The sequence below is a fragment of the Paralichthys olivaceus genome, chromosome 1, assembly GCF_024713975.1.
Source record: "Paralichthys olivaceus isolate ysfri-2021 chromosome 1, ASM2471397v2, whole genome shotgun sequence".
Classification (NCBI taxonomy): Eukaryota; Metazoa; Chordata; class Actinopteri; order Pleuronectiformes; family Paralichthyidae; genus Paralichthys; species Paralichthys olivaceus.
Genome location: NC_091093.1, coordinates 26,253,792 through 26,273,927, shown reverse-complemented (window position 1 = coordinate 26,273,927; position 20,136 = coordinate 26,253,792). Strand labels below are relative to the sequence as shown.

The window sequence follows — 20,136 nt, the reverse complement described above, 5'->3', positions numbered from 1 at the left end:
GATCCATTGGGACCATCCCCGAGCTTCTACGGCCTTTGGAAATTGTGAAACCACCGAATCTATAAAAAAAACTACAAGATATTTTTGAATAACTTTTTTTCTGAAAGTCCCAGAGACTTGTGCATTTCATGATTTATAAAGGGTGGCCTGCCACCCAACCACACCGAATTTCAGCACATTTCGAGCAAGCAGCGCAGAGTTATTCCAATAAATCCCTAATATGGGTTAGGGTTGCAATTAGGGTTAGGGTTAGGGTTGCAATTAGGGTTAGGGTTAGGGTTGTGATTAGGGTTAGGGTTAGGGTTGCTATTAGGGTTAGGGTTATGGATGAATACCCATTGGAGATCAAGATATTCTTCAATAACTTTTTTTCTGTAGGTCATAGAGACTTGGAAGTTGGTTCCATCTCCACTAATGTGGCTATGCCCGATCCATTGGTACCACCCCCGAGCTTCTACGACCTTTGGAAGGGGTAGGGTTAGGGTTGTGATTAGTGTTTGATTTTTGGGTTGTGATTAGGGTTAGGGTTAGGGATGAAAACCTATAGGAGTTCAAGATATTCTTCAATAACTTTTTTTCTGAAAGTCATAGAGACTTGGAAGTTGGTTCCATCTCAACTAATTTGGCTATGCCCGATCCATTGGGACCATCCCCGAGCTTCTACGGCCTTTGGAAATTGTGAAACCACCGAATCTATAAAAAAAACTACAAGATATTTTTGAATAACTTTTTTTCTGAAAGTCCTAGAGACTTGTGCATTTCATGATTTATAAAGGGTGGCCTGCTACCCAACCACACCGAATTTCAGCACGTTTCGAGCAAGCAGCGCAGAGTTATTCCAATAAATCCCTAATATGGGTTAGGGTTGCAATTAGGGTTAGGGTTAGGGTTGTGATTAGGGTTAGGGTTAGGGTTGCTATTAGGGTTAGGGTTATGGATGAATACCCATTGGAGATCAAGATATTCTTCAATAACTTTTTTTCTGTAGGTCATAGAGACTTGGAAGTTGGTTCCATCTCCACTAATGTGGCTATGCCCGATCCATTGGTACCACCCCCGAGCTTCTACGACCTTTGGAAGGGGTAGGGTTAGGGTTGTGATTAGTGTTTGATTTTTGGGTTGTGATTAGGGTTAGGGTTAGGGATGAAAACCTATAGGAGTTCAAGATATTCTTCAATAACTTTTTTTCTGAAAGTCATAGAGACTTGGAAGTTGGTTCCATCTCCACTAATTTGGCTATGCCCGATCCATTGGAACCATCCCCGAGCTTCTACGGCCTTTGGAAATTGTGAAACCACCGAATCTATAAAAAAAACTACAAGATATTTTTGAATAACTTTTTTTCTGAAAGTCCTAGAGACTTGTGCATTTCATGATTTATAAAGGGTGGCCTGCTACCCAACCACACCGAATTTCAGCACGTTTCGAGCAAGCAGCGCAGAGTTATTCCAATAAATCCCTAATATGGGTTAGGGTTGCAATTAGGGTTAGGGTTAGGGTTGTGATTAGGGTTAGGGTTAGGGTTGCTATTAGGGTTAGGGTTAGGGTTGTGATTAGGGTTAGGGTTAGGGTTGCTATTAGGGTTAGGGTTATGGATGAATACCCATTGGAGATCAAGATATTCTTCAATAACTTTTTTTCTGTAGGTCATAGAGACTTGGAAGTTGGTTCCATCTCCACTAATGTGGCTATGCCCGATCCATTGGTACCACCCCCGAGCTTCTACGACCTTTGGAAGGGGTAGGGTTAGGGTTGTGATTAGTGTTAGATTTTTGGGTTGTGATTAGGGTTAGGGTTAGGGATGAAAACCTATAGGAGTTCAAGATATTCTTCAATAACTTTTTTTCTGAAGGTCATAGAGACTTGGAAGTTGGTTCCATCTCCACTAATTTGGCTATGCCCGATCCATTGGGACCATCCCCGAGCTTCTACGACCTTTGGAAGGGGTAGGGTTAGGGTTGTGATTAGTGTTTGATTTTTGGGTTGTGATTAGGGTTAGGGTTAGGGATGAAAACCTATAGGAGTTCAAGATATTCTTCAATAACTTTTTTTCTGAAAGTCATAGAGACTTGGAAGTTGGTTCCATCTCCACTAATGTGGCTCTGCCCGATCCATTGGGACCATCCCCGAGCTTCTACGGCCTTTGGAAATTGTGAAACCACCGAATCTATAAAAAAAACTACAAGATATTTTTGAATAACTTTTTTTCTGAAAGTCCCAGAGAATTGTGCATTTCATGATTTATAAAGGGTGGCCTGCCACCCAACCACACCGAATTTCAGCACATTTCGAGCAAGCAGCGCAGAGTTATTCCAATAAATCCCTAATATGGGTTAGGGTTGCAATTAGGGTTAGGGTTAGGGTTGCAATTAGGGTTAGGGTTAGGGTTGTGATTAGGGTTAGGGTTAGGGTTGCTATTAGGGTTAGGGTTATGGATGAATACCCATTGGAGATCAAGATATTCTTCAATAACTTTTTTTCTGTAGGTCATAGAGACTTGGAAGTTGGTTCCATCTCCACTAATGTGGCTATGCCCGATCCATTGGTACCACCCCCGAGCTTCTACGACCTTTGGAAGGGGTAGGGTTAGGGTTGTGATTAGTGTTAGATTTTTGGGTTGTGATTAGGGTTAGGGTTAGGGATGAAAACCTATAGGAGTTCAAGATATTCTTCAATAACTTTTTTTCTGAAGGTCATAGAGACTTGGAAGTTGGTTCCATCTCCACTAATTTGGCTATGCCCGATCCATTGGGACCATCCCCGAGCTTCTACGACCTTTGGAAGGGGTAGGGTTAGGGTTGTGATTAGTGTTTGATTTTTGGGTTGTGATTAGGGTTAGGGTTAGGGATGAAAACCTATAGGAGTTCAAGATATTCTTCAATAACTTTTTTTCTGAAAGTCATAGAGACTTGGAAGTTGGTTCCATCTCCACTAATGTGGCTCTGCCCGATCCATTGGGACCATCCCCGAGCTTCTACGGCCTTTGGAAATTGTGAAACCACCGAATCTATAAAAAAAACTACAAGATATTTTTGAATAACTTTTTTTCTGAAAGTCCCAGAGACTTGTGCATTTCATGATTTATAAAGGGTGGCCTGCCACCCAACCACACCGAATTTCAGCACATTTCGAGCAAGCAGCGCAGAGTTATTCCAATAAATCCCTAATATGGGTTAGGGTTGCAATTAGGGTTAGGGTTAGGGTTGCAATTAGGGTTAGGGTTAGGGTTGTGATTAGGGTTAGGGTTAGGGTTGCTATTAGGGTTAGGGTTATGGATGAATACCCATTGGAGATCAAGATATTCTTCAATAACTTTTTTTCTGTAGGTCATAGAGACTTGGAAGTTGGTTCCATCTCCACTAATGTGGCTATGCCCGATCCATTGGTACCACCCCCGAGCTTCTACGACCTTTGGAAGGGGTAGGGTTAGGGTTGTGATTAGTGTTTGATTTTTGGGTTGTGATTAGGGTTAGGGTTAGGGATGAAAACCTATAGGAGTTCAAGATATTCTTCAATAACTTTTTTTCTGAAAGTCATAGAGACTTGGAAGTTGGTTCCATCTCAACTAATTTGGCTATGCCCGATCCATTGGGACCATCCCCGAGCTTCTACGGCCTTTGGAAATTGTGAAACCACCGAATCTATAAAAAAAACTACAAGATATTTTTGAATAACTTTTTTTCTGAAAGTCCTAGAGACTTGTGCATTTCATGATTTATAAAGGGTGGCCTGCTACCCAACCACACCGAATTTCAGCACGTTTCGAGCAAGCAGCGCAGAGTTATTCCAATAAATCCCTAATATGGGTTAGGGTTGCAATTAGGGTTAGGGTTAGGGTTGTGATTAGGGTTAGGGTTAGGGTTGCTATTAGGGTTAGGGTTATGGATGAATACCCATTGGAGATCAAGATATTCTTCAATAACTTTTTTTCTGTAGGTCATAGAGACTTGGAAGTTGGTTCCATCTCCACTAATGTGGCTATGCCCGATCCATTGGTACCACCCCCGAGCTTCTACGACCTTTGGAAGGGGTAGGGTTAGGGTTGTGATTAGTGTTTGATTTTTGGGTTGTGATTAGGGTTAGGGTTAGGGATGAAAACCTATAGGAGTTCAAGATATTCTTCAATAACTTTTTTTCTGAAAGTCATAGAGACTTGGAAGTTGGTTCCATCTCCACTAATTTGGCTATGCCCGATCCATTGGAACCATCCCCGAGCTTCTACGGCCTTTGGAAATTGTGAAACCACCGAATCTATAAAAAAAACTACAAGATATTTTTGAATAACTTTTTTTCTGAAAGTCCTAGAGACTTGTGCATTTCATGATTTATAAAGGGTGGCCTGCTACCCAACCACACCGAATTTCAGCACGTTTCGAGCAAGCAGCGCAGAGTTATTCCAATAAATCCCTAATATGGGTTAGGGTTGCAATTAGGGTTAGGGTTAGGGTTGTGATTAGGGTTAGGGTTAGGGTTGCTATTAGGGTTAGGGTTAGGGTTGTGATTAGGGTTAGGGTTAGGGTTGCTATTAGGGTTAGGGTTATGGATGAATACCCATTGGAGATCAAGATATTCTTCAATAACTTTTTTTCTGTAGGTCATAGAGACTTGGAAGTTGGTTCCATCTCCACTAATGTGGCTATGCCCGATCCATTGGTACCACCCCCGAGCTTCTACGACCTTTGGAAGGGGTAGGGTTAGGGTTGTGATTAGTGTTAGATTTTTGGGTTGTGATTAGGGTTAGGGTTAGGGATGAAAACCTATAGGAGTTCAAGATATTCTTCAATAACTTTTTTTCTGAAGGTCATAGAGACTTGGAAGTTGGTTCCATCTCCACTAATTTGGCTATGCCCGATCCATTGGGACCATCCCCGAGCTTCTACGACCTTTGGAAGGGGTAGGGTTAGGGTTGTGATTAGTGTTTGATTTTTGGGTTGTGATTAGGGTTAGGGTTAGGGATGAAAACCTATAGGAGTTCAAGATATTCTTCAATAACTTTTTTTCTGAAAGTCATAGAGACTTGGAAGTTGGTTCCATCTCCACTAATGTGGCTCTGCCCGATCCATTGGGACCATCCCCGAGCTTCTACGGCCTTTGGAAATTGTGAAACCACCGAATCTATAAAAAAAACTACAAGATATTTTTGAATAACTTTTTTTCTGAAAGTCCCAGAGAATTGTGCATTTCATGATTTATAAAGGGTGGCCTGCCACCCAACCACACCGAATTTCAGCACATTTCGAGCAAGCAGCGCAGAGTTATTCCAATAAATCCCTAATATGGGTTAGGGTTGCAATTAGGGTTAGGGTTAGGGTTGCAATTAGGGTTAGGGTTAGGGTTGTGATTAGGGTTAGGGTTAGGGTTGCTATTAGGGTTAGGGTTATGGATGAATACCCATTGGAGATCAAGATATTCTTCAATAACTTTTTTTCTGTAGGTCATAGAGACTTGGAAGTTGGTTCCATCTCCACTAATGTGGCTATGCCCGATCCATTGGTACCACCCCCGAGCTTCTACGACCTTTGGAAGGGGTAGGGTTAGGGTTGTGATTAGTGTTTGATTTTTGGGTTGTGATTAGGGTTAGGGTTAGGGATGAAAACCTATAGGAGTTCAAGATATTCTTCAATAACTTTTTTTCTGAAAGTCATAGAGACTTGGAAGTTGGTTCCATCTCAACTAATTTGGCTATGCCCGATCCATTGGGACCATCCCCGAGCTTCTACGGCCTTTGGAAATTGTGAAACCACCGAATCTATAAAAAAAACTACAAGATATTTTTGAATAACTTTTTTTCTGAAAGTCCTAGAGACTTGTGCATTTCATGATTTATAAAGGGTGGCCTGCTACCCAACCACACCGAATTTCAGCACGTCTCGAGCAAGCAGCGCAGAGTTATTCCAATAAATCCCTAATATGGGTTAGGGTTGCAATTAGGGTTAGGGTTAGGGTTGTGATTAGGGTTAGGGTTAGGGTTGCTATTAGGGTTAGGGTTATGGATGAATACCCATTGGAGATCAAGATATTCTTCAATAACTTTTTTTCTGTAGGTCATAGAGACTTGGAAGTTGGTTCCATCTCCACTAATGTGGCTATGCCCGATCCATTGGTACCACCCCCGAGCTTCTACGACCTTTGGAAGGGGTAGGGTTAGGGTTGTGATTAGTGTTTGATTTTTGGGTTGTGATTAGGGTTAGGGTTAGGGATGAAAACCTATAGGAGTTCAAGATATTCTTCAATAACTTTTTTTCTGAAAGTCATAGAGACTTGGAAGTTGGTTCCATCTCCACTAATTTGGCTATGCCCGATCCATTGGAACCATCCCCGAGCTTCTACGGCCTTTGGAAATTGTGAAACCACCGAATCTATAAAAAAAACTACAAGATATTTTTGAATAACTTTTTTTCTGAAAGTCCTAGAGACTTGTGCATTTCATGATTTATAAAGGGTGGCCTGCTACCCAACCACACCGAATTTCAGCACGTTTCGAGCAAGCAGCGCAGAGTTATTCCAATAAATCCCTAATATGGGTTAGGGTTGCAATTAGGGTTAGGGTTAGGGTTGTGATTAGGGTTAGGGTTAGGGTTGCTATTAGGGTTAGGGTTATGGATGAATACCCATTGGAGATCAAGATATTCTTCAATAACTTTTTTTCTGTAGGTCATAGAGACTTGGAAGTTGGTTCCATCTCCACTAATGTGGCTATGCCCGATCCATTGGTACCACCCCCGAGCTTCTACGACCTTTGGAAGGGGTAGGGTTAGGGTTGTGATTAGTGTCTGATTTTTGGGTTGTGATTAGGGTTAGGGTTAGGGATGAAAACCTATAGGAGTTCAAGATATTCTTCAATAACTTTTTTTCTGAAAGTCATAGAGACTTGGAAGTTGGTTCCATCTCCACTAATTTGGCTATGCCCGATCCATTGGAACCATCCCCGAGCTTCTACGGCCTTTGGAAATTGTGAAACCACCGAATCTATAAAAAAAAACTACAAGATATTTTTGAATAACTTTTTTTCTGAAAGTCCTAGAGACTTGTGCATTTCATGATTTATAAAGGGTGGCCTGCCACCCAACCACACTGAATTTCAGCACGTTTCGAGCAAGCAGCGCAGAGTTATTCCAATAAATCCCTAATATGGGTTAGGGTTGCAATTAGGGTTAGGGTTAGGGTTGTGATTAGGGTTAGGGTTAGGGTTGCTATTAGGGTTAGGGTTATGGATGAATACCCATTGGAGATCAAGATATTCTTCAATAACTTTTTTTCTGTAGGTCATAGAGACTTGGAAGTTGGTTCCATCTCCACTAATGTGGCTATGCCCGATCCATTGGTACCACCCCCGAGCTTCTACGACCTTTGGAAGGGGTAGGGTTAGGGTTGTGATTAGTGTTTGATTTTTGGGTTGCAATTAGGGTTAGGGTTAGGGTTGTGATTAGGGTTAGGGTTAGGGTTGCTATTAGGGTTAGGGTTATGGATGAATACCCATTGGAGATCAAGATATTCTTCAATAACTTTTTTTCTGAAAGTCATAGAGACTTGGAAGTTGGTTCCATCTCCACTAATTTGGCTATGCCCGATCCATTGGAACCATCCCCGAGCTTCTACGGCCTTTGGAAATTGTGAAACCACCGAATCTATAAAAAAAACTACAAGATATTTTTGAATAACTTTTTTTCTGAAAGTCCTAGAGACTTGTGCATTTCATGATTTATAAAGGGTGGCCTGCTACCCAACCACACCGAATTTCAGCACGTTTCGAGCAAGCAGCGCAGAGTTATTCCAATTAATCCTTAATATGGGTTAGGGTTGCAATTAGGGTTAGGGTTAGGGTTGTGATTAGGGTTAGGGTTAGGGTTGTGATTAGGGTTAGGGTTAGGGTTGCTATTAGGGTTAGGGTTATGGATGAATACCCATTGGAGATCAAGATATTCTTTAATAACTTTTTTTCTGTAGGTCATAGAGACTTGGAAGTTGGTTCCATCTCCACTAATGTGGCTATGCCCGATCCATTGGTACCACCCCCGAGCTTCTACGACCTTTGGAAGGGGTAGGGTTAGGGTTGTGATTAGTGTTTGATTTTTTGGGTTGTGATTAGGGTTAGGGTTAGGGATGAAAACCTATAGGAGTTCAAGATATTCTTCAATAACTTTTTTTCTGAAGGTCATAGAGACTTGGAAGTTGGTTCCATCTCCACTAATTTGGCTATGCCCGATCCATTAAGACCATCACGCTTCTATGAACTTAGGAAGGGTTCAAACCACCAAATCTAACAAAAAAACTACAAGATATTTTTGAGTTGAATTGTATTCAGGTTCCAAGACACTTCTGCTGCCTCATGTGTACAATCAGTAATAATACATTTAATTAATGATGTGATGAGTCATTTCTGAGATATTTTAATCCACAGAACTCAATATTTTCTACTTGAGTAGAAATATTCAGCAGTTGAAAGTACATTTAATGTTATAACACCATATTTATCAGTCATAGTTACTTTGAAACTGATAAGTATTTGTACTTTTACTGAAGTCTAATAGATTTTTACTCCTTCCTTAATATGTTGGTACTTATACAAAGTTGAACTAACCCTAACCCTGCTGACAAATAAACAAACAGGAGCAAAACGTCCTCATTGGTGGAAGTAAAAATGACACCCCAGTATATTCTATGGGCGTTTTGATGAGCTCACTCAAATAATTTTAGCATCAGATGTCGTCATTTAGCAGAAATTCCTGCAGACGTATTTAGTGCTGCGGTCAGCACTAATGAGAAATATTTTGGGCGCAGTATCACTTCGGAGGACTCTGCTGTTCCTCCTCAGAATAGAGACTCTCCATTGTCCCTGGGTCTCTGAAACACTCTTCATGCTCGTAATTGTATAAACACAGCATCTGTTTCCCTATCCACCCCCCACTGCTCAGGGTGCAGAGCGTATTGAATTCAGACAATGGGCCTCAGTTTGAAGAGTGGGAGTTCAGCATATTTATGCCATGATGTTTGAACCCCTGGAAATATGGACAGCGTGGACTTTTACCTGGAACCACATGTGCCCCGACAACATTTTTCTTTCATCGTTTGTCTCCTCGATAGATGATACAGGAAGCTCAGAACATCTCAAGAGTTTTAAATTCAGGTTCAGAATGCGTACAAACGATAAATCCTGAACCTTAATCACTGATAGCTTCACCTCACAGAGACTTTGACATAATTAATTGACACATTACTCCATTCTTCACTAAATCTTATGCATGTGAGACAAATATAAAATCCAGAACAGATCCTATAGACTAATATGTTTCTCTCTCCTTGTTCTCTTGATAGGACTTTGTTCATCACTTCTGCGTGCTGCTCCCAGAGAGCACCAGTGCCACCAGAGAGGGAATCCAGCAGAGTCTGGACCAGCTGGACCTGCAGCCAGAGGGATACCAAGTGGGAAAGACGATGGTATTCACCCTGCAGCCGCTCCTGTCCTCTGACATCAAATGATTAACAATTACACTCAAGTACATCATGACTGATATGGATGTTTGGGGGCCAATACCATTATTATGTGGTAAAAAATTTCAGATACATATAATACAAATCTTGAAGAGGGAGACATGGGGGAAAAAGTGGTGCAGGACTTTATAAAATAAAATGAAATAAATTAAAATGCACATTGGATTCTTTAATAACACTGTATCATTTATCCCAACGCTTCCTTTACTGTCACCAAACTTTCACACAGAGTTTATGGTTATTTTTATAAATAATATAATATGAGACACACAATATAGAAAACATGTTTTACAGCTAACTCATCTGGGAGGTGAGGAGAACGTGAGAGTTCAATAGGTTAAATAAAGTCACGATGCATCATCCAGGTTTAAAATGAAAAAGTAGAGCAAAACAGTGATTTAGTGATTTTCTTCTACAATGTCATAGTTTAGTGAAATTGGCAAAAAGAAAATGTTTTTGCTCATTGAATGTATTATTATTGTCTGTGATTACATGTTTCATATGAGTCTGTGTGTTGCTGCATGAGGAGGCCTGGAGAGTCTTGTCAATGATGTTAAGTTGCTCAAACTTTAATTTTCTATGTTAAATTACACAGACTATAAATAGAGTCAGGATGGGAGAGATACCTCATATTACCTGAACGCATCCTGTCATCAGAAGGATGTAATAAAGTCGCTGCCTCACATTCAGTGTGGGTCCGTCTGGTATGAATGAGGCTTGATGTTGGGTCAAGGCCTTAGTGATGCTGTCTATATAATTAGAGCATCATACCTTACATTCCTGTGACCACCAGATTTCTGTGGTTTGTGTGTGAGTAACAGTGAGTGGTATTTTTTTTTCTGAAAGAATGTGTGTATCTCTGTGTGAGCAGCCGGACAGGCTTCGTTAAAAGTGTGTGTTGTCCTGTGCTGACTCCATCGTGGTCCCTCCCCTCAGGTGTTTCTCCGGGAGGCCGAGCGTCAGCGGCTGCAGGCCTTACTCCATGAGGAAGTTCTCCGACTCATCGTCATGCTGCAGCGGCGATTCAGAGCCCGGCTGGAGAGGAGGCAGTTTGTCAGGATGAGGGAAGCAGCGATCTGCATCCAGGTACAGTGCTTTCCATTAATAATGCTTTTCTTTTCATTTTTCTTTTCCTGTGATTTAAATCTATTTTTATTCTTTTCGGATATGCTATTCAATCAATTTCTTTTGACTTAGAACAGTGCATTTCTAAATTTAAGTCGAAGAGATCAAAAGGTGTTATCGATATATCAATGATGTTTTTCTTTTTCTTTCCTAAAGTGGAAATTATTATGAAGTTTAATCTGACGGTTGTTGGCATCACTAACATTTGAAAAAAATACAATTCAAACAAATGTTGAAGTCACTCTTTTTCAGTTCCCTAAAAGAAAATTAATATTGCCCTCAATTTTCTCACTTTCCCTCAAAAAAGGCTGTGACTTAAATATGAAATTAACCTTTTAGCATCTTGAAAAACACATGATTATAATTCTCTTTTCAGAAATGGTGGCGTTTGTACCAGCTCATAGAAGCAGAGGAGGAGGAGTATGACCCTGATGTGCAGGAGGGGGCAGCTCTGTGTCTGCAGACGCACTGGAGAGGGTTCAGGGAGCGTCAGAGGTTCAGGCTGTGGAGGGAGGCTGCTCTGGTGCTGCAGCGGGCCTGGAGGTTGTGGCTCCGCCGGCGATGCACAGCAGCTGTGGTCATTCAGACAGCCTGGCGCTGTCATCAAGCCAGAGACGCCTACCTGCGTCTGTACGATGCTGTGGTGCGACTACAGGCAGTCTGCAGGGGCCACCTCGCCAGGCAGAGGTAAACCTTACTGTGAAACACCAGTTATCACATCCTGAGCAGCAGCACCACCAGCTATTTCTTCTGCTGCGAGAAAACTAAAGCAAACATCTAAGCATTTTTATAGAGGCGCAGTGTTCTGAAAATGGCTCGGGAGGGGAACTGCCTTATTTTTATCAAGCTGGTGGAAAAGTTTAATCTTTGCACACAGATTCTGCAGCGTATTTGCTCATTGTGCAGTGTGGTAACAGACCAGGCTTGGTAAGAGGATGCCATTACGCAAGCAGTCCAACCCCAAGCCGCTCTTTAATCAGCTGAGCTGCTTGGAACAAGAGTTTTTATATCACACTCACTAACTTTGGTTCGAAAATGCATCTTGAAGTTTGGGCTACGAAGCAGTTTGAGATGAGCTTAATCGTGTTTTTTTGATTGACAGCTTCAAAAAGCTGAGAGAAGAGAGACTGAGGGAGAAGGAGGAGCAACAGCAGCAGCAGGAGAAGCTGCTTCAGCTGCAGAACGATCTGATGAGTCTCTCACCTGAGGAAGAGGAGGAGCCGTCTGAGAGAACCATGGGGTCGGACCTCAGCACGTGGGAGGATCGTTCCTACGAGCAACGAGAACAGAGCCTCAGCAGCCACGAGACCTCAGTCGGGGAGGAAGCAAGAGGAATAGAACACGCTGAGACAAATGATCACTCGTCAACACTGATAACTGAGGCTTCGGTTTCAATCCCAGCGTCCACCGTGGTGGTTCGAGAGAGGGCGAGAACATTAGAGGAGCCCAGTCAGAAAACCACTCGGGCCAAGAGAGAGAGCCGGCGGATGAGAGAGCTGGAGCAGGCCAAGTTCAGCCTGGAGCTCCTCAAGGTCCGAGCGACCAGCGGCGGAGCCTCGTCCCCGTCGGAGGAACGCCGTTGGTCTGTTGAGCTGGTGCCCCCAGCAACCCCACCCCTTTGTTCACCCCAGGGCACCCCCGACAGCCAGAGCTCCAAGGGCAGCTTTGAGCTTCTCAATATGGACGAGGAGCCACCCAAAGCTGTAGAAGAGGTGACGGACAGTGACGACCCCTGCTCTCCTCCTCCGTCAGTACCTGAGCCTGATGTGGAAGCCGTTCCAACAAGCCTGCAGCCTGAAGAGCCACAGGGAGGAGAGGTTCCTGATGTTGCTCAACCAGGCAGCCAGGGAAAGAACAAAATGGATCTGGCAGCTGCCTCTGCCCCCACACATCCGCCCAAAATCGAGAACTACCTCCCCACCTTTTACGTCCCTGCTAGTGAGGGCAGCACAGTCATCTCCCATCGTCCTGCTGAAGAGCCTCAACTGAACACGGAGCTGGCAGCGTCCACAGCCAAACCTGCTGTTACAAAGCCCAGAGAGCGGCAAGAACCAATGCGTCGACCCGTGGTTGTGGTCATCAGTATGCAGAAAGAAACGCCACTAAGCGAAGAGCTGAGTGACATTCTCCGTCCCCCTGTGGAGGTTCGAGATTCTGTCGCCCCGGCAGGGGAGTTGACACCATTGGCACAAAAACCAGAACCAGCAACTGTGCCTCAAGGTCCCGTCCCGGCTTCTACCTCTGTCCCCCAGGCCGACCCGGCTGTCATCGAGAAACTGGTGCGACTGAACGAGGAGAAAGAGGAGAGGCAGCGTAACCGGCGGCAACAGAACGAGAAGGAGATGATGGAGCAGATAAGACAACAGAAAGAGGTGCTGGAGCGCCAGCGGCTTAACTTCGCTCAGTACGAGAGAGACATGTTTGAGAAACAACGAGAAGAGGCTCTGCACAGGATACAGCTGAGTCGACAGGGCGGACAAGATGTTGGTGGAACCGAAACCTCCGGCAAACCCCTTAGACCCAGTTCACTCGCTCCTCACACCCGAACTCAGTCAGTGTCCACTGCCCCATCAGTTCACTCCCACGCGGGTGTAGACATCCAAGGCAGCACCCCTTACCCCAAGCTGCCTCCTCCACCTGCATCTGCTCACAGGGAGAAACACACGGAGAGCAGACCGGCGGCTGAGGGCTGGGCACCAAAACTCACGCTGGAGTCGAGAGACGGAGGAGGAGGAGGCAGAGCGAGGACGACGGCCAGGAAACCTCCGAGTCATCAAGGCAAAGTTGACATGACAGACAAGACGGGCAACATCTTCTTCTCTCCAAGAGACAAAGTTACATTTGCAAAGTGAGTAATGACTCACTACATCTGTGTTTTTGTTGTAATTTGAAATCAGCATCAGAACTAGAAATAGAGAAGAGAAAAAGACAAGCTAGCATAAGATAATCAAAGACATTTTTGAAAATATCTAGTTTCTAAAATCAAATCAATAAATAAGAACCATAAACAGAAAAGAACACAATAATAACTTTTTGACATAAGATTTGAGATTCAATTTAGTTTAGTACCAAGTATAGAATTTAAAGACTTTTCACTTTTGCGCCCCCTAGTGGTGATAACATGAAGCCACCACTGTACATCATGGACCTGATTTAATTGGGAGTGGCTCATTTTTCCAAAAAACATAAACATTTTAAAGATCCTATCACCATAAAAACATTCTTTATGTCATAGCTTTAACTGAGTATTTATAATAAGAATAATGATAATATCAATACACTTAATTAACAACGCACCTTTCAAACCCAGTTACAAGATGCTCAACAAGTTAATAATGAAAAATGTAAAATTAAGATTCATTATATTATGATAATAATATATTTAATTATATCGCACTTCTCAAGTTTATAAAGTTCTTTACAAATAAAATACACACAAGTAAGAATACATAAATATAAAAATGGTCATAGAAAATAAAAATGTTACTAAAGAAAACATTATTAGTATTTGTGTCTGTGTTGCCACTTGATATCTACATTTTCATTTATTACTTTCCATCAATAACAATGGTTCTTTTGTTTTTATATTTGTTCATCAGGTTTGACAAAGACACTGTTACCGTAGAAACACCTGTGGCCATACCCAGAGAAGCACCCGTCCCCGTCTCCAAGACGTCTAAAGGAACAAAAGCCCGGGATGTAAGTCATCGCTTCTTTCTCTCTATAAAATAAAAGCATGTGTTTGCATCTGTGCAGAAGTGTTTGTTTGTGTTGAATTAATGAACATTGTGAGAAAAGCTGCCACTCACACACGTGGAGAACGAAGCTGAGGCTGAAGCTCTTCTGTGGGTTCAGGCACCTTGTAAACATGCTGTCATCACCTCTGGTAAACTCCAGGTCGGCAGAGTGGGCCAAAAAAAGAAAGCCCGAATGGCAAGGACCCGCTCCGACTTCCTCACCCGCGCCCCCATCGTCTCGGTCGGGGGCGATTCTGACGAGGACGGCTACGACGGCGTCAGCTCCGTCAGTCACCGTCATTTCACCCTGCCCCTCTCCAAACAGAGCTCCGCGGAGGGAGGCTTACGAGAGTCCTGTTTCAGTGACTCGGACATGGTAACAGGCTCCGTCCAGGCCCCTGTGTGGCCCCTCTTCATTCTGACAGCGTCTCTTCTCTTTGACTTTTCTCTAACCTGCTTCAGCCGAGACAACATAGATCTGCTTCACAACTCTGACTGAGCTTCAACTCATTTTCCAATAATGTGAAATAAACTCTGGAGAGGGTGGAAGACATTTCAAAGATATTTCAAGACGGGAGATTTAAAGACATTAAAATAAATCTGAAACTATTGGGTTAAAATTCCAAATCCTTATGAGCGGTGGAAGTTCATTTACCTTCATGCATCATCACCTAATCAAAGCGGAACAGTTTTTGAAATGTGTTTCCTCCTGAAATTTCTCTAACGCAGCTTCTTCTCTAACACGGCTTCTCTTACTCTCGCAGCTGTAACAGCGTTTTTCATCCTTCGTTTATTCTCTGTGGTTAATTAACAATATTTGCACATTCTGTGGTTGTATTCTCTCTCTTATCTTGTTTCAACTATCAGTAGCCTGACCTGGAGAATCACAGAAACCGGTCTTCATTCACTCTTGACTTTCTTCATCACCTCTTTTCAAAATGTTTTCGTCTTTCGGAGTTATGGACATTTTGTTTTCAGAATTATTACCTGTGGTGCTTTGTGGTATTTTGATTATTATAAACAGCATTTACACTCTCACTGATGCAGCTTCAGTGATGCGGTGCTGCCATCTACTGGTTCAAACTGATCTTCAGCTTTTCTTTGGCTTTGTTTTCACACGTTGTTCAACCTGATGTTGTTTCAGCCTGCGAGCTCCGAGGAACAGAAGAAGATGCACAAAACCATGTCGTCAGGAGATTTGGTCAAAGTGGACTCGATGCGCAAGAACTCACAAGATGGAAGGTTTGTTCCTCAGACAAGCGTCTCTGGCATCCATCGAAGGGACTTATAAATTAAAGCTGTTAATATTTTTTTATCAGTAATCAACAAATCTTTATACTTTTTGTTCTTATTTTTGATCAGGGTTCGTGGTAAGATGCGTTTCTGGGGTAAGAACAAGTACGGGGACAAGAAGACGTCCAGAGAAAAGCTGATCTGTGGCGGTGATTCCCTTGATGGAGACTATGGAGACACTGGGCCGCTGCTGGGAGAGGGTGTGTTATCCTAAAACAAATACTCTTTCATTTCCAACAACAATAATAAATCAGAGTTACAATTATGCAATGAGATTCAGTGATTATTCCCACAGAACCATCACTGACTGTCGTTCTCTTCCACACATCAGGTCAGGAGAACATGTCGCCCCCCTGCAGTCCTGACCTGACGCTGGATCGAGGCTTCAGGGACTTGAAGGAGAACAAGGAGCCGTCTCCCAAGGTGAAGCGAAGGCGCAGCGTCAAGATCAGCAGTGTGGCTCTGGAATCAGCTCAGTGTCAGAACGACGCGCTGCAGATCCTCACGTGCACCAACGACTACAGGAGCATGAACGACTTCCTCATGAAGAAGGTACGACTCTTCTCTTGGTACAGAAAAGAACACGTGTACATATTAATGCTAACACGACTGTGGTGTCACATTTTTAGATCAACGACCTGGACACGGACGACAGTAAGAAGGACACCATGGTGGACGTCGTGTTTAAAAAGGCTTTGAAGGAATTCCGTCTGAACATCTTCAACTCTTACTCCACTGCGCTCGCTGTAAGTGTTGAGCCATCATTTAAAATCAAATAATAAGACCATAAGTATAAATACCACTCATATGTTTACTCATACAAGGTGATTATAAATGAAAACTCATCATCAAATCTCTCTTTTCTTATTTTTTATTTTATTTTTTTGCATGTTGCACAGACATAAGACAACCAGACAATGTAACACAAGAGAACACGAGAACAGATGGGCTCAGACATGGAGAGATAAAAGAGAAAATAAACACAACTTACATTTAAAGCCAGCTTAATCTGCAGAATATTCAAAAATGCTGTGGGTTTGATGTCAAACACTAGAACACATGTGATACATTAGCTGAAAGAGTCACTGACTGAAATCATATGGACCATCCGTCTCTTAAAGGAAGGAAGAGAGGATGGTTTCCGCTCCCTCGTAATAATTCTTTTGTCAATGATCATCTTTAGCATCAAAGATTGTTTCAGGGCTGAAGTTAGTTCGCAACAAATCACAGGACTTTGTACACGATGGCAGATAATGTAGCAGTTTCAAAAGACTCGATTCCTCAACACTGGAACATTATTTCCTACGTTGATGGATGAATCTGCTCTGCTCTGCTTGTTGTCTTCCTCCGCAGATGGATGACGGTAAGAGTATCCGCTACAAAGACCTCTACGCTCTGTTTGAACACATCCTGGAGAAAACCATGCGTCAGGAGCAGAGGGACTGGAGAGAGTCTCCCGTCAAGGTGTGGGTCAACACCTTCAAAGTTTTCCTCGATGAGTTCATGACCGAGTACAAACCTCTGGACAGCACAACCAGCAGGGTACAGACGCACATTTAAACACATCTACATTCTACTATCTTTGTATTTATCATGATTCTAAAATGTCCCATGAATACTAAAAGATTATCTGTTGTCCTGCGTTATCTTTCTTTTCTGCAGCCTGCACCTAAACCTGAACGCAAGAAACGGAGGAAAAAGGACGCTGACATCGTGAGTCTCTGTTTATTCTCATCATTAAAATAGAAAGAAAACACTTTGCTCTAACACACCCAGTCCTCCACACCATCACACCTCCACTTACTCTTTGGAATAACAACATATAAATACACTAGTGAACAGAATAGGAAGAAAAATAACCAGACGATGTGAAAGTGAACTCTAAATGAACCTGCCCTCTGCTGCCCCCTGCAGGTGGAGGAACATAATGGCCACATCTTCAAGTCCACGCAGTACAGCATCCCCACGTACTGTGAATACTGCTCATCGCTCATCTGGATGATGGACCGGGCCTGTGTGTGCAAATGTGAGTGTGCATCACAACACCAGAGATTCACTGAACCAATATCATCTGTTTACATTGCACATATATCATTTCTATTTTTCATATTTACTTATTTATTCCATTTACTGGTGTTTATATTATTATTATCCACTTTGTTAGTGTAACACTGTCCCTCTACCATTTCCTCACAATCGTATCATTCATTCGACATAAACTGAAGCATCAACAACTTATTTATTTTGGATAATTCCCTATAATTTTTGGTAAAAAGCTTTTTAATTGTAAAGATTTGTGGCTTTTCCCTGTTCAACGTGATTGTACATTTGGGATTTTGTTTTGCTGATCGGACACAACAGGACATCTGACCTTATCAACTCTGCTCTGGTAACTTATCTTATGTTGTGGCAGAGTTTCGACCAAATGACTAGTTGGTTACTTGATGAAATATTAAAATAAATGTTGCAGTTTTAAAAATAAAGACACTGTTTAAATTGCAATAAGTGTTAAAAGTACGCGTGAATAATTTTCTGCATTTTAGCCTTTATTTTGAAAGATATAGTGGAGAGACAGGAAATGGGGTGAGAGAGTCGGTACTTTGACTTTTTATTTTGGTGAATGTCCCATCCACTAACATGAAGAGAGAGATTTATAAACTATACTCAAGCCAGCCTCCAGGGGGCGATCAAGACACATATACAGACTAGATTCACTCCCTCACTCACTCACTCACTTTCTCACCCACTCACTCGCTCCCTCACCCACTTCCTCACCCACTCACTCGCTCCCTCACTCCCTGTCCTTGTGTAAACAAGTCGCAGAATTTGAGCCGTGTGATTAAATCAAGTGAAAATAAAAATCTTTGTCTTGTCAAATCGTTGTGACCTCAAATGCACATTCACAGACATTCACGTGAATTTGTACACACACACACACACACACACACACACACACACACACACACACACTGGCTGTCTGTGGCTGAGCTGGCCTCGGACACTGAGCCCCGCCCTCTCTCCCTCCCCAGCTCTAATCAGATTGTTTTCAACTGGACTCATGGGGTCTGCTGCTCGGCGTCTCCGGAGATTTTTCTCCACACACTTTGTCCTTGATTCACAGGATGTTTTCTTCGTGCCGGCCAAAGCTGCGTGTGATTACATTGATAACATTTTTGTCTTTTGTCCCAACTTCTGCTGAATAATGAGGAGGCACTGCCTTTCTGTTGACAATGGAAATGACCAGTTTGATTTCTCTGGCTGTGTTCATCCAGTGTGCCGGTACGCCTGCCACAGAAAGTGCTGCCAGAAGACGACCACCAAATGCAGCAAGAAGGTGAGTCGGCCATGTTGCGTGCCCGCACGCTAACGTCCCATGACATCAATTGTATCTCTGTTATTTCTGTCGCCTAATACACAGGAGGTGATGGGTCCTAATAGACCACACTTTTCCTTTGGGGTTTTAGTTTTTTGTAAATGTTTGTATGCATCTGTCTTTATGAATATGTAATGAATGTACTTGTGTCTTTACCATTGTGTGTTGTGTTTGTGTCTTTGTACAGTTTGATCCAGAGCTTTCCTCCAGACAGTTCGGAGTGGAGGTTTCTCGTCTGACTAATGACGAGAGGACGGTGCCGCTGGTGGTGGAGAAGCTCATCAATTACATTGAGATGCACGGCCTCTACACCGAAGGAATCTACAGAAAATCTGGCTCCACCAACAAAATTAAGGAACTCAAGCAGGGACTGGACACAGGTAATTACAGCTGTAGGAAGGTGAATGGTTTTAAAGCTGAGAAACATCAGTGGTAAATTGATTAACCCTCAGCTACGGCTGGGAAATTAACCGAAAATGTATCAAAACCATAGACTGTATGATTTTATAGCCTCTAAACGACTTAATCTTGCTCATAAAGGTTAATTCAGTTAAACATGCGTTCGTCTACAAACTGCCGGGTCTCTGCTTCGTTCACTTTGCAGAGTGTTTTGCACCTTGGTCTGTACAGATCACAGTCATGTGGGGCGGGAATAAAATAATCGTTCATTAATCGTAATTGATGTAAAAGTTTACAATAATCTGATAATGATTTGAATTCATGTCGCCCTCCTCTAAGAGGTCCTCTGCAATTTTGGACGTATTTTAATGCTTTTTACTTTGCGTTTATCGACAACATAAAAAATGTTTACCATGCCATTGTTTGGTATCTTGTTTTTCAGCAAAAATCTGTCCGTATGACCAGATCATTGATTTTTTCACCCATAAAATTTATAGTATAAGTATTTCAACGTTTTGGATCCCAAAACACAAAAACCTCGATCACGATTTGGAAAATTGTGTTTTTTTAAATAGTGAAACCAGAAAAAAAAACATGCTGAGAAAAATATTTCGTAAATGTGAAAATTACAAAAACTAACATTACATCAAGTATTATTAACTATACTCTATATATTTAAAACTGAAACTAGCAAAGAGTGTCGACACTTTTCTCTAA

The 20,136-nt window shown here is 42.4% G+C and overlaps 1 protein-coding gene across 7 annotated transcripts in view; it reads left to right on the top strand.

The window, feature by feature from the left end:
• Positions 1–20,136, top strand: part of myo9aa (myosin IXAa) — a 144,682-nt gene that overhangs the window by 120,349 nt on the left and 4,197 nt on the right. For 6 of the 7 annotated variants that reach the window (XM_069526195.1, XM_069526200.1, XM_069526210.1 and 3 more), the window contains 15 exons: positions 9,316–9,438; positions 10,429–10,578; positions 10,994–11,304; positions 11,720–13,465; positions 14,217–14,316; positions 14,515–14,730; positions 15,499–15,596; positions 15,717–15,847; positions 15,979–16,199; positions 16,277–16,393; positions 17,001–17,189; positions 17,310–17,360; positions 17,562–17,673; positions 18,920–18,981; positions 19,208–19,400. In XM_069526195.1, coding sequence (XP_069382296.1) covers positions 9,316–9,438; positions 10,429–10,578; positions 10,994–11,304; positions 11,720–13,465; positions 14,217–14,316; positions 14,515–14,730; positions 15,499–15,596; positions 15,717–15,847; positions 15,979–16,199; positions 16,277–16,393; positions 17,001–17,189; positions 17,310–17,360; positions 17,562–17,673; positions 18,920–18,981; positions 19,208–19,400 — 3,820 coding nt within the window. The remainder of the gene's footprint in view (positions 1–9,315; positions 9,439–10,428; positions 10,579–10,993; positions 11,305–11,719; positions 13,466–14,216; positions 14,317–14,514; positions 14,731–15,498; positions 15,597–15,716; positions 15,848–15,978; positions 16,200–16,276; positions 16,394–17,000; positions 17,190–17,309; positions 17,361–17,561; positions 17,674–18,919; positions 18,982–19,207; positions 19,401–20,136) is intronic. The other variant, XM_069526216.1, reaches the window with a different exon arrangement.